The sequence below is a fragment of the Camelus dromedarius genome, chromosome 12, assembly GCF_036321535.1.
Source record: "Camelus dromedarius isolate mCamDro1 chromosome 12, mCamDro1.pat, whole genome shotgun sequence".
In the NCBI taxonomy this organism is placed as follows: domain Eukaryota; kingdom Metazoa; phylum Chordata; class Mammalia; order Artiodactyla; family Camelidae; genus Camelus; species Camelus dromedarius.
The window spans coordinates 55,885,797-55,900,525 of record NC_087447.1 but is presented as its reverse complement, the minus strand read 5'-3'; the positions used below and the strand labels follow the sequence as shown (position 1 = coordinate 55,900,525).

The 14,729-nt window shown below is 38.4% G+C and overlaps 1 protein-coding gene across 1 annotated transcript in view; it reads right to left on the bottom strand.

Annotated features, from left to right (window-relative positions):
* Positions 1-398: 398 nt before the first annotated feature.
* Positions 399-14,729, bottom strand: part of ANKRD42 (ankyrin repeat domain 42) — a 49,657-nt gene continuing 35,326 nt past the window's right edge. The window contains exons 12-14 of the mRNA XM_064491888.1: positions 11,857-12,001; positions 3,682-3,764; positions 399-2,428 (exon numbers count right to left, since the gene is read on the bottom strand). Of these exons, the coding sequence (XP_064347958.1) occupies positions 2,416-2,428; positions 3,682-3,764; positions 11,857-12,001 (241 nt within the window). The 3' untranslated portion in view covers positions 399-2,415. The remainder of the gene's footprint in view (positions 2,429-3,681; positions 3,765-11,856; positions 12,002-14,729) is intronic.

Genomic DNA, 14,729 nt, shown 5'->3' with positions numbered 1-14,729 from the left:
GTCTTAGCAGTGAAATGCACTTATGTCAGGGCAAACTGGCCCTTATGATACTGGGCCAAAATGGCCTTTAGCATCCATGTAAGGTACCTGCCAGGGCCTAGAGGGTGGACAGTCTGATGTATGGTGAGAAGGCTGCTGCCTTCTATCCAGAGGAAAACTTTAATTCAAAAAGATACACGCACCCCACTGTTCACAGCAGCACTATTTACAATAGCCAGGACGTGGAAGCAACCAAAATGTCCATCGATAAAGAAGATGTATATATATACACACACATACACACACACACACACACACACACACACACACACACACAGGAATACTACTTAGCCATTAAAAATGAAATAATACCATTTGCAGCAACATGGTTGGACTTAGTGATTATCATACTAAGTGAAGTAAGTCAGAAAGACAAATATATGACATCACTTATATGTGTAATCTAAAAAATAGCACAAATGAACTTATTTACAAAACAGAGACTCACAGTCATAGAAAACAAATTTATGGTTACAAATGGGGAAAGGGTGAGGAGGGATAAATTAGAGTTTGGGATTAGCAGATAGAAACTACTATACATAAAATAAACAAGGCCCTACTGTATAGCACAGGGAACTACATTCAGTATTGTGTAATAACCTATTATGAAAAAGAATATAAATATATATGTATAACTGAATCACTATGCTGTACACCAGAATCTAACAACATTGTAAATCAACTGTACTTCAATTTAAAAGAAATAGTGTTGTATATAGAAAACCCTAAAAGCACCACATAAAACCTGCTAGAGCTGATAAGAATTCAGCAAGACAGCAGGATACAAGATTAACATACAAACATCAGTTGCATTTCTTTACACTAACAATGAAATAGCAGGAAAAGAAAGTAAAGAAACAATCCTTTTTAAAATCACATCCAAAACAATAAAATACTTAGGAATAAATCTGACCAAGGAGGTGAAAGACTTACAGAGAACTACAAAACACTGATTAAAGAAATTAAAGATAACCTAAAGAAATGGAAAGATATCCCATGCTCTTCAATTGTAAGAATCAGTATTGTTAAAATGGCCATACTCCCCAAGGCAATCTACAGATTTAATGCAATCCCTATCAAATTACCCAGGACATTTTTCACAGAACTAGAATAATCCTAAAATTTATATAGAATCATGAAAGACCCAGAATTGCCAAAGCAATATTGAAGAAAAAGAACAAAGCTGCAGGAATAACCATCCGAGACTTAAGACAACACTACAGTGTTATAGTAATCAAAACAGCATGCTATTGGCATAAAAACAGACATATGGATCAATGGAACAGAATAGAGAGCCCAGAAATAAACCCACAGACTTACGGTCAATCTTCGACAAAGTAGGCAAAAATATACAATGGAGAAAAGAGTCTCTTCAGCAAGTGGTGTTGGGAAAACTGGACAGCTGCATGTAAATCAGTGAAGTTAGAACACTCCCTCACACCATACATAAAAATACACTCAAGATGGCTTAAAGACTTAAATATAAAACAAGACATGATAAACCTAGAAGAAAACAGGCAAAACATTCTCTGACATAAATCTTACCAATACTCTCCTAGGGCAGTCTACCCAGGCAATAGAAATAAGAGCAAAAATAAACAAATGGGACCTAATTAAACTTAAAAGCATTTTGCACAGCAAAGGAAACCATAAGTAAAACAAAACCACAACCTAAGAAATGGGAGAAAATATTTGCAAATGATGCAACTGACAAAGGTTTAATATCCAGAATATATCAATAGCTCATACAACTTCAAAAAAATAAATAAATAAACCCAATGCAAAAATGGGCAGAAGACCTAAACAAGCAATTCTCCAGTGAAGACATGTGAATGGCCAATAGACACATGAAAAAATGCTCAGTATCACTAATTATCAGAGAAATGCAAATCAAAACTACAATGAGGTATCACCTCACACCAGTCAGAACGGCCATCTTTCAAAAGTCCACAAATGATAAATGCTGGAGAGGCTGTGAAGAAAAGGGAACCCTCCTACACTGTTGGTGGGAATGTAAATTGGTGCAGCCACTATGGAAAACAGTGTGGAGATTCCTCAAAAAGCTAAAAATAGACTTACCATATGATCCAGCAATCCCATTCCTGGGCATACATCCAGAGGGAACTCTAATTTGAAAAGATACACAGGCACCGTAATGTTCATAGCAGCACTATATTCAATAGCCAAGATATTGAAGCAACCTTAAAGTCCATTGATGGATGACTGGATAAAGAGGCTGTGGTATATTTATACAGTGGAATACTACTCAGCCATAAAAAATAATAAAATAATGCCACTTGCAGCAACATGGATGGACCTGGAGATTGTCATCCTAAGTGAAGTCAGCCAGAAAGAGAAAGAAAAATACCGTATCACTCATATGTAGAATCTAAAAGAAAAGAAAAAAAAGGACACTAATTCACCTACAAAACAGAAACAGACTCACAGACATAGTAAACAATTTTGTTTACCAGAGGAAAGGAGGTGGGAAGGAATAGATTTGGGAGTTTGAGATTTGCAAAGGTTAGCCACTATATATATATAAAAAAAAGACAAATTTCTTCTGTATAGCACAGAGAACTATGTTCAATATCTTGTAATGACCTTTGATGAAAAAGAATATGAAGGGGAATATATGTACATATGTGCATGACTGGGACATTATGCTGTACACCAGAAATTGACACATTGTAACTGACTATACTTCAATTTTTAAAAAAAGAAGAAGGCTGCTGCCAGTGAAGCCAAGCCCAAAGCCAGCAGTCAGATGCTCAGGGGGAGGCAGGATCTAGACAAACGCCCCAAGACAGTCCCACGTCTTTGCTGGCTCAGGGAAGAAATGGGTAGGGTAGGAAAAGTGAGGGAATTGCTTTCAGAACTGAAATGAAATGCCATAGTTTTTTGGTCAGCAAAGTCAAGGGGAAAAAAGAGAAGGAAAAATAATAAAGCCGCATGTTTTTCATCCTATCCCCTCCGTCTTGTCTCTGTTACTCCTTTTTTATGAAGCTTGCAAGACAGAACAATGGCTGAATTCTAAAGCAGATTATTTAAAGGCATATTTTTAGCACTTTTTTTTTCTTTTTACAAGAGCTGATTTTCATTTTATGTAAACTTTCCTGAGTGAGATACTTGGTTATTCCTGTAAAGTTGTCCTTTTCTAAAACTTATTTTCTTCCAAGGTTAGATGCTTTTTAAAAATCATCTGAAAAAATTGAAGAAAAAGCTATACCTACACTAGTAAAATGGTACTCTCTAGAAAGCAAAAGAAATATAATTCTACTGTGAAGCCATTAACAGAACTTTAATAATCTTTAATATCAATAACTAGGTATCTTTCGATTACTAGACTGTATTATCTTATATTTTAAATTTTATGTGAATGCTTGCAAATTACTCATAAATCTAGCCTTGCCTACATAAATATATAAGAAGTATATTGGGAGGGGAGTATAACTGAGTCCATGTAATTTTTAACCCCTTTGATAACATGTAATATATTTCTGCTTTCAGAATTGTAATAACACCATGTGAGAGTAATGCTGAGAAGAATTTATATAGATTTACATTTATATGTATTTAAGAATAAAAGAGAAAAATCAAGCAAGTTTATTTAAAGTTATTTCACTGATCAGTACTTAGTACCTTTTCACAAAAACTCCCCCAGAAGACACCTTTTTCTTCACTCGCCTCTTCTCTTTGCTGAACTCACAGGAAGAGTCGTCTTCCTACAAAGGAAAAGAGAGCCAAATAAGATTCTGTGCTAGATACATTTTCATCTTTCTACATTATCTGTTCCAAAAGAAAAAATTTAACCATACTAATATTTTCAATTCTGGCTTACATTTATTTTAGAATTTTGTGTAAATAAACTCTCACATTCGAAGTACCAGTGCATCATATTCTGCTGATTCATGAGACTGAGAGGCACCTTGAGAAACCATCCAGTCCTCCCTCTGCCTCATGTATCCCCCATACAGAACACCTTGTTATTTCTTCTTCTTTGACCAACATTTCACAACATTGCTAACACAAAGTGTTAGCATGCCATCCTCAGTTTTTTGTAAGCCCCATTGTTCTAGGAGTCACATTTCCTGGGACCTGCATTTCCTCCTCTGTTCACACAACATCCCTCAACTGCTTTTGTCTTATGTCCCACTTTGCCTTGCCACCCACTGTTTCTGTTTCTCATCCATCGTGGTATTCAGTACCTAGCACAGAAGATTCACTTAGTAAGTGCTATGAGAAGGAGCAAAAGAGGACTAGAAACACAGTGGATACTCACTAGATGTCATTCATCTTTGAATAATTCTCTAGTCAAAAAATACTCTGCACCCAGTGGGACAGGACAGAACAGATCTAAATGCAGTAGTTTCAGGAACATCACAAGGCATGTGTCCATGAGGAGAGCCCATGGCTGGAGTAAGTATTCCCCAAGGTGCTCCTGCCTACACCTTTGCTAATGAGGTCAGTTAGCTTAACTCCTATAGTAGTGTGTGAACAGAGAAGCAAGTGGCCATTATTCCACCACCACCCAGAAAAACAACCACACAGCTGTCCCTCCCCTACTCTCAGCCACAAACCTGACAGAGGAGCAGGTGGAGAATCGTCTAGCCCTTACAGTGGCCAGGCACTGGTGGGCGCAGGGTAATACGATGGTCCCTCCTTGTAAAAGCTTACCAACCAGCCTTAAGACCAATAGCAACAAACATTTCATTGGGGCTTAGCATATGGTGAATACTTTACATATAACAAGGTGAAGTAGGTCGTATTACCAGCATTTTACAGATACAGGGACAGAAGTCAGAGAGGTTAAACAGCTTTCTCCCAGGTCACAAAACTAAATGGCAGGATTTGAATCTGAATTTTGTCTGACACCAAAGTTCATGTTATAACCATTCCTCAATCCTATCTTTAGCAAAAAACTTGCTCGTTCAGTTCCTAGAACTGCACTGAATACTGTATACAGTATACTATCTGTACACAAAAAGGAATGAGGTATGGTTCCTACTCAGGAGTCTGTGGGGGAGTAGCCAATTAAAAGAAGTGCTCGATTCACCCCTTCCTCCTCACCCTCCCCAGGTTTCAGGAGGGACTCGGGATCATTAGGGGATGAAATGCAAAGATGGCCATGAAAGAAAAACACTGAGGTAGGGCAGGAGTTTAACCTCACCCAAATAGATGGAATTAGAGAAAGAACACGGGGAAAAAAAACAAAGCTACTTGTCAGAGGTAACTGAGTTTCTACTGCTTAATAGAGTTTAAGACTTTAAGAAACAGTTCTATTTATTTTCCTTTACTTTTCATATATGCTAACTCCTAAAGGTTTTTAACAATTTCAAATACTCTAGAAGTAGTGGTTAAATACCAAAAGCTCTACTAACAAAAAATATGTAACTTATTCTGTCTAACCAGGCCTTAGCGTAAACTAGTTCAAAAGAAAATACGTGCTTGGCAGCTGACAGTCCTCCAGTAAGTGTTCACTGAAACTGCCAAACCTTCAAATTCCAGAAGTTCCTGCATCTGGGGAACATTCTTTCACCAAGATTACTCATTTCCTCATCATGAATTATAGTCAGAAACATATTTCTCCCTAATATGTGTTTTCTCCCAAACTCGAGAAGAGCGCTACAATACTGAGATATTAAATGTGAATCCCAGTGCTTAGGCACCCAGAGCAATTCCAGGTTACATGCAGTCTAGTATTACACCAACAAAATTAGGCAACAACCCCTGTGTGAAAGGACTTCCATCTGAGAGAATTTACAGGTTTGTTGAAGAGATTAATACTGCACAGGAAACTTGACAGAGGGCATGGACCTACAAACTATGGCTTGGGTATATGGAATTCTTATTTTTAAAAAATTCCATGCAACCTGAGAAGTTCTGGGAAGCATATACAACTGAAAGGAGATAAATGCCACTTTCTTGATTGCTAGCACAGTCTCTTAGCAGAGTGTCAAGACAGTGTAGCCAATTTAGAAAGACAGAGAAATCACAAACTTCTAGAACTTCCCTAGACTAAAAGCTCAGCTTGGATGAGCTCACTTAAGCCCTCAGATTGTTCCAAGAGGACAGGGAGAAGCCCAGCAGAGACCATATCAGTGCCCAACCTAGTTCCAAATCCTTGTAGGTAGAAAACCAGGGTAAGTTAAACACAAAAGTAATGGAGTATTACCAATTCCAGGTTGGCCATTCTTGATTAGTAAGCATGGCCCCAAAGCTTTAGACCAATGACTTCCTGAATGATTCTAGTTTTGGAGATGGAAGCTATGAGGAGTCAGTGCTTCATTCTGTGGATATGCATCTCTGCCAAAAGGATTACAGTTCCCATCTAGTTTAAAAATTTTAAGTAAACATTTTAAGTATAATACACATATCAAACAGTGCCCCCCAAACTGTACAGTGTGATGAATTTTTACAAAGCAAACACACCCAATGTGGCCACAACTGAGATCAAGAAATTGAACATTACCTATATCCCAGAAGCCTCCATTTGCCTCCTCCCAGGCAGTATTAATTTGATTTATTTTACCTATTTTGGGACTGCCTGGCATCATTCAGTACTTTTTTGTAGTTTTGCTCAGCATTATGTTTGTGAAATTGATCCACAGTGATATGTAGGGCAGTAATTCATTCATTCATTTCCATTACTGTATAATATTCTATTTTATTATACCAAGATGTATTTATTCTTACTGTTGATGGAATATGTGGTTTTTTCCTAGTTTGGGGGATATCTATAGTAATCCTAGTATGAACATTCTTGTACACATCTTTTGGTACCTGTCTGTGTACATCAAGAGACGTGTACTCATTCCACTGGGAATTGAGTCACGGGTATGGATATGTTCAACTTTAACAGATACAACCAAACAACATTCCAAAGTGTCCAAAGTGACTAGAATTAATTTACACCATCACCAGTGATAATAATGTTACTTGCTCCACATTCTCATCAACACTTGGTAATGTCTGTTTTGTTTTAATTTTAGCCATTTTGGTGGTATACTGGTACCTTGTTGGGTGTTAATTTACATTTCTGATAACATTTGAGTACACTTTCATGTTTATTCGCCACTTGGATATCTTCTTTTGTGAAGTGCCTGATCATGTCTTGTCCAGTTTTTTACCAGGTTGCCTGTCTTTTTTATATTGATTTGTGTAAGTTCTTTATACTTTTAGATACAAGGAAGGAAAATAGGAAGAAAGGAAACACATTCTCCTATTCTTTGGCTTGCCTTTTCAATCTGTTTATGTTGTGCCTGATGAAGTGAAATCTTATTTTAATAAAGTTGAATCTACCAACTTTTTTTCTACCCCACGGTCACAAAGATATCCTACTGCATTATCTTTTGGAAACTTCATCACCTCAACTTTATATTTAAGACACATCTTGAAATAAATGGTGAATTAATGTGTATAATTCCAATGTAACACTTTATCAAATTACATTTTATATTTAAATTTTCATAAGTAAACTCTATTGACAAGCTACCATCAAAAGATTTTAAAGATCAATTTTTCAAAATAAATTTTCTTACAAGCACAGTGAGTGAGCAGGAAGGGTCTGCAGGCTATAATGGCAAGAATAAGTGTCATTAAAAGCACAGGCTTGGGGCTGGGCAGTTAGGTTCAACTCATGGCTACCCCTCTAACAAGCTGTCTCACTTTATACAAATTCCTTATTTTCTCTGAGATTTGGTTTCTTATTTGTAAAATGAAGATAATGACATCTTCCAGATACAAAATTCTTGGCACTGAGCCCAACATGTAACAAGTACTCAGTAACTGTTGTCAATGAATATGTTATTAATCAAGGCAAGTTAGACAATCTCACAGAACCTGACTTTCCAGCACTGGGGGTAAAGTATCCAATTAAACTATAATGCGGATGATGAGGTGCCCTCTGAGCAGTCAGAGCAGTACAAAGGGCTTGCTGAGAGAGGGAGAGATCATACATAATCATACATAATAATGAGGGAGGTTAGGATGAGGTGGACAAACCAGATGGCTCCTAGAGGATTTTGAGAGGCAGAGCTGACAGTGAGCCTTCAAGGCATATGGACAAAACAAAGGCTTGGGGGTGGGAAAGGGGCGGCCAAGTTCGGGAAAGGTAGGCTACATGTGGGAGAATAGGAAAAATAAGGCAGGTGAGGTAGGTTAATTCAGGCTGAGATAATGTGTGAAAGCACTATAAAAATAGTTACTATTATCAAAACTGATCATTACTTTAAAAAAAGATTTAAGAGCATTATGTCAAACTATCCTCAGAATTTTTTTCTGGCTAAAAATTACTCTATTATGGGTTCATTTACAGGGGAAAAGTTCTTAAAGATACAGTTGTATGCAATCATAGGTCCTTACCATAAGGTGGCAGGAGAAAGATTTAGTCAGAGCTTCTTCAAGAGTCTATAAATGAGCACTGAATCAAAAGTTCATTTTACTTATACTTTATATATTTAGACTCCAAAATAAACTAATTCCTCTTACTCTCAGATGCATGTGGCTCTACATGTTTATTCACCCACTAACAATGCTGAAACAATTCAAATGTAGAAAATGGAAAGGAAGGAAGGGAGGAAAAGCCATGAGGAAGGGAGACTATGGTACCCTGACTACTGCTAGGCAGAAAACACCTCAGGCTTTCTACACTGCTTCATCTAAGGTCAACACCATCCCATGAAGTAGGTCTTATCCCCATTTTACAGATTAGTATATTGAGACCCAGAAGCTTTTGCAGAACAAAATAAGCAGCTGCCATGAGAGGTCAGTGACATTTGCTCGTTTACAAAAACTGGTGTAACCTAAGGCAGGACTGCAGAACCTGGTGGGCCCAGGGTGCAGGACTTTGAGTCAGCTCTCCTGAGAGCCTCCGCATTGTAGGTAAAGAGCGAGGTTTTACAGAGGATGTGCTCAGGAGTGTGACATCAAACCCAACCCTGGGAACAGACGCTTCTGGGCAAGAAAAGAATATTTTTATATAGCTAAAAACCAAAAATTTATTAAGTAGACGATCAATTTGGATTGACTCAAAAGGGGTGCAGCTTGGTTGATCTCCAAAAGATCTAGGCAGCTAGCAAAGAACAACATGCGTTCCTGCCTCTGAGGAGACGGGGTCAGCAGAGTTCCTGCCATGAGGTGGAGAGGGAGCGGAAGTGGAGTGTCAGCGGCGGTTTATTAAAGGTGGGTGTCCGCTAGCCAACACCGCATGACTGTACAGGCTGGCCTCTCATACTGAAATGACCCAGGGGCTAAATGTAGCATAAGATGATTACTGTAAAAATGAAGAGAATGATTATGATTAATTATACCCCTTGGAAAATTGAGCACTGGTGAGATACCAAAACCCAGAGGAAGTGTTTGAATTTGTATATAGAAATATGTTCTTGCAGATGAACAGAATGTTGTCTACTCTGAGACATACCAAACTGTTAACAGTAGCTCCCCCTGGAGAGTGGAACTTGGTAATAGGGAGGAACATCTGCCCTGTTTTTAACATTTTACAACAAGCACATATGTTATTTTAATATTTTTTAAGTTGTTATTAAAGAGACTAATGATTTAGTCTGTACAAAATAAAAAGCAGCCAGGAAGCTTTTATTACAGTTAACATTTGAGGTCATGTAGATCTAGAACAAAATTAACTCACCTGCAAGAACTGAAGAAAAAATTTCCCCACAGAAGGAAAATACAAAACATATCTGACCCCCTACACTGAGTCACGTGAACTGTCCATGTGGGCCACATCATGGCTGTGTTCACTAGCAGAGGACAGCGAGGGGCAAAGTGCCCCCAGACCACTTTCCGCCTGCTCTCCTCTTGTCCCGAAATACAAGCACTACTGGCTGTCACTTTCAGTCTATTTTTTTATACTCCACTAGCTCTTTTGTATTTGTTCTTTGTATCTATTTCTCATATCACTTTCTTTTTAGCTTCCTTCTACATATTTGTCTTCTTTATTTGCCACTCTAAGCATTTTTCTATATTGTAGCACTATATTCTGAATTCCAAATTCATAATTCCAGCCAGGAATTATAAAAAGAACAAAGGCTGTGGAGTCAAAAGTTAGAGATTGAATATTGATCCCACCATTACAGTGTGAATTTAGACAAGTCACTTAACCTCTCTGAGCCTTGGTTTTGTTGTATGTTACATGGGAGCAGATCAAATGACACACTGTAACAGGTCAAAGAATTTTGTGAAGTGTTACAAAGGTTAGTTTTTATTACTGTGTAATCTGAACAAAGAGATGCTATGATGATTTTCACACCGGCTCCTTTCTACTCTTAAAACTGCTCTTTCTACTCAGCCATAAAAAAGAATGAAACCCTGCCATTTGCAACAACATAGATAGACCTATGCTAAGTGACGTAAGTCAGGGAAAGACAAATACAGTAGGCTCTTACTAAAAACCAAAATAAATGACAAACATAACAAAACAGACTCATACAGTGAACAGAGGAGAGGGGGTGGGAAGATGAATGAATTAGATGAAGGATTAAGGGATACAAACTTCCAATTATAAATAAGTCATAGCCTAAACAAGAAATTATCCATTGACACAACATTGTAAAATGACTATAACTCAATAAAAAAATGTTTAAAAAAGTCACTTAAAAAAATAAATAAAATAAAATTGGAAAAAAAATTATCTAATGAAGATATATGAATGGCCAATAGGCACATGAAAAAAATGCTCATTATCACTAATTATCAGAGAAATGCAAATCAAAACTACAATGAGGTATCACCTCACACCAGTCAGAATGGCCATCATTCAAAAGTCCACAAACGATAAATGCTGGAGAGGATGTGGAGAAAAGGGAACCCTCCTATGCTGTTGGTGGGAATGTAAATTGGTGCAGCCACTATGGAAAACAGTATGGAAATTCCTCAAAAAACTAAAAATAGACTTACCATATGATCCAGCAATCCCACTCTCGGGCATATATCCAGAGGGAACTCTAATTTGAAAAGATACATGCACCCCAATGTTCACAGCAGCACTACATACAATAGCCAAGACATGGAAACAACTTAAACTTCCATCGACAGATGACTGGATCAAGAAGCTGTGGTGTATTTATACAATGGAATACTACTCAGCCATAAAAAATAATAAAATAATGCCATTTGCAGCAACATGGACGGACCTAGCACTGTATAGCACAGGGAACTATAGTCAATATCTTGTAGTAACCTATAATGAAAAAGGATATGAAAACGAATACATGTATGACTAGAACAGATGCTGCACACCAGAAATTGATACAACATTGTAAACTGACTATACTTCAATAAAATTTTTTAAAAATAAAAATAAAAAGTCACAGGAATGTAATGCACAGCACAGGGAATATAGTCAATAATACTGTAATATCTTTGTATGATGACAAATGGTAACTAGACTTACTGTGGTGATTATTTCATAATGTATAAAAATATCAAATCACTGTGTTGTGCACCTGAAACTAATATAATATTGCAAGTCAATCATACTTCAATTAAAAAAAGAAACAAAACTGCTCTTTTGAGGATTTGAAGCTTTCTTACATGGATTCCATTCAAAGCAGTTTTTTTGGATATTTAAAATGTTAAAATATACATACTCTAGCTGTCTTAGAATCCTCATTGATTACTGTGCTTATAGTAAAATTTTTTCCTTGTATGGTACAATAATAAGAACAGTAGCATTTACAGCACACTTGAGAACCCAGCTACTGTTCGGATAGACAGACAGCTCCATCCAAAGCCTGGGCTCTTAGCTACTCTTTTATACTACTACTTGAGAAAGATAAATGTGTTAAGGATACCAACCACAGCCACAGAGTTGGGAACCTGAGTTTTTTCCAGCGTCTCCCTGAGTTGATCCACCTCTGCTCGATACTCATCCAGCTGACATTCTAATTTTTCTCTACGTAGCCGTTCATACTCCAGTTGGCCCTGCAGCTCTCTGATAGTCCTGTCAAAAAAAAATTGTTTTCAATCAATCTCCAGTATAAACTAGCAATTATTTTTGGTAATAGTGAAAAGCATTCATCTATTATATTTAAGTCAAATGAAGAAATCACTGATTGGACAAATATATATGGAGAGTCTGCTATCAGCCAGCACTGATCTAGACACTGGGGATAGAGGAGTAGTGAACAAAACAGGCCAAATCTGCCCTCACGGGGCTTACCTTAGCAGTGGAGGAAGATAGACAGTAAAGAAAATAAGTAAGTAAATATATGGTATGCTGGAAGGTGATAAATGCTAAGGGAGAAAAAATAAAGCAAGAAAGTAATAGGAAATGTTGTCAAGAAGGGGTTAATACTTCATACACAGTAGCCAGGGAAGGCCTTACTGAGACTGGGGCTTGTGAGCAAGTCCTAAAGATAAAGATAATGGGTGAGATAATCAAGTAGACATCTGGAGGAAGAGCATTCCAGACAGAGGGACCAGCAAGTGCAAAGGCCCTAATGCAGAATGCCTGGTGAACTGGAAGGAAACCAGAAGGCCAAAGTGGCTGGAGAAGTAGTTCAAGGTGTAAAAGGGAGAATCAGAGAGGTACAAGGGAGCCAGAATAAGCAGGGCCTTCTAACCATAGCAAGGACTAAGTTTTCCTTTGAGTGAAATGGGAAGCCATTTGAGGGCATGATCTGACTTAATTTCCTTTTGTTTTGTTTTGTTTTGCCTTGTTTTTTAATGATGTAAAATTTACTGAGTGAAATACACAAACACTGTGATCAATTCAATGAGTTCTGACTAATGTGTAAACCTTTGTATCCACCATCACTTCTAAGATATAAAGTAGAATATTTCCATCATCTCAGAAAGTTCCCCCCTGCCCTTCCCAGGCAATCCTCACTTCCCACAGGCAACCACAGTTCTGAATACTTATCACATTAGATCAGCTTTGCCTCTGGTTATAAATGAAATTTTACATTATGTACATTTGTGTGCCTGGCTTCCTTCAGTCAACAGTATGTGAGATTTATCTGACTTCGTTTTAACACGATTAACAGACTGCAGGGTATGGGGTGGGGGACTAGGGAGCAGGCACAGGAAGTTGGGAGACATACCAGGAAGATGTTAAAATCAATCCAGACAAGTGATGCTATGACTCGAACCAGGGTTTTTCCTGCCATATTGCTGGATGGTGAGGGGAACTGAACTCCCAGGCATGCTGGCGTGGGTGTCAGGTCTCTAGGAGAGTGACCTAAGAGTATACAGGAGTGGCTCTGGTATGGAAGTGAGTGGGCTGAAGGTAGGGACAGGCTAAAAGAGCTGCAGCTGTGGAAACTCAGAATCCAGCAAGTAAGAAAAGAAAATCAGCCCCAGGACAGAATAATACAACCAGGTTTCGTTGTATTCTGAGTTTCATCTAACCCATGGAGAACATCATCATCAAGAGGACATCCCTCAAACCAACACTTACCCAGGTTTTCTTTACACTGAAACATGAAGATTAGAATGAAAAGTTTCATTAAAAACTATTAAAATCGTAATGACCTTGGATAACAGGTTTGGAGTCATACAGACTCAGACTCAAATCCTGGCTCCACCTCCGACTCTTAGTCCTCCCTTTGTGACTTTATACAAGTTACTTAACCTCTACATTAAGTCTTGGTTTCCTAATCTGAGTAGTGAGACGACAGATGGTGGAGCTGTGAAGCTGGCATGAAGTAATACACGTGAGCGGCTTATCTGGTGCCCTGCACGTAGCAGTGCTCAGCAGTGACACAGCGGCCTTAGCAGTAGTATCTGCCTTGGAAGAGAAGTACAGAGAGCAAATGTAAAGCTTGTTTTCTGGGAAATAATACTCCACTGCAAAGCACTTTTCTAGACTACATGGAGTCTAAGAACTTTTAGCCAGGTTCTTAGGCAGAGGCCAATACTGAAAATATCCTATGTCTCAAATGCTTAAAAACCAATATAAAGGCACTGGAGAGCTACTTATGTGATGTGATTTGTAAGATACCAAGAGGGCCTCTGATACAAAGAAAATTTTTTTTTGATCTGCCAGAACATCCTAGTGTCTAAAAACCCACTAAGAGCATGGAATATTTTGGCTTAAGGTTTTGTCTTCTGTTCAGATTCCCAAGTACCTGTGGAAGGATAACATACTAATTCTTAACAAAGATTAGAATTAGATGTTACTCTGTATAGATTTACCAGACCTCTTACTCAGGCTAGATTCAGAAGAGGATGGAGGAAAGGGAAACAGAAGGTTCTAAGAGTGTGAGGGGAAGAAACCCAACCAAAGGAACAGGCAGAGAAAGTGGAGAATCCATGCAAACCGTTCTTTACAGACCTGTTTTTTTTGTTAAACTAGAAGTCTCCCCTCCTTTCTCCCATTGTTCCCCGCCCACTGTGGAAAGCACACAGAAAAGTAGTGAGGCAGTGGGAGGAAATAAGCACCAGGAGTCCCCTATCCCAGCAGCCATTAATTAGGTAGCAGTACCCAGTGTGCAGCCAGCCAGCTTCCGGTGCAGGGAATGAGAGGGGAGGGGCTATGGAGGCGCTCACTGCCTCCAGGCACGAGCGCAGCCTGAGGGTACTGCCATCAGTGAACACAGGACTGGGTCGCAGACTTGTGAGCAAGCAATCCCATTTGACAGGGATGGCTACAGACTGCTGAAAAGCTCAAAGTAGCTGTGGTCTCAAAAAACAAAACCAACCAACCAACCAAAAACTCCTTTGCAAGA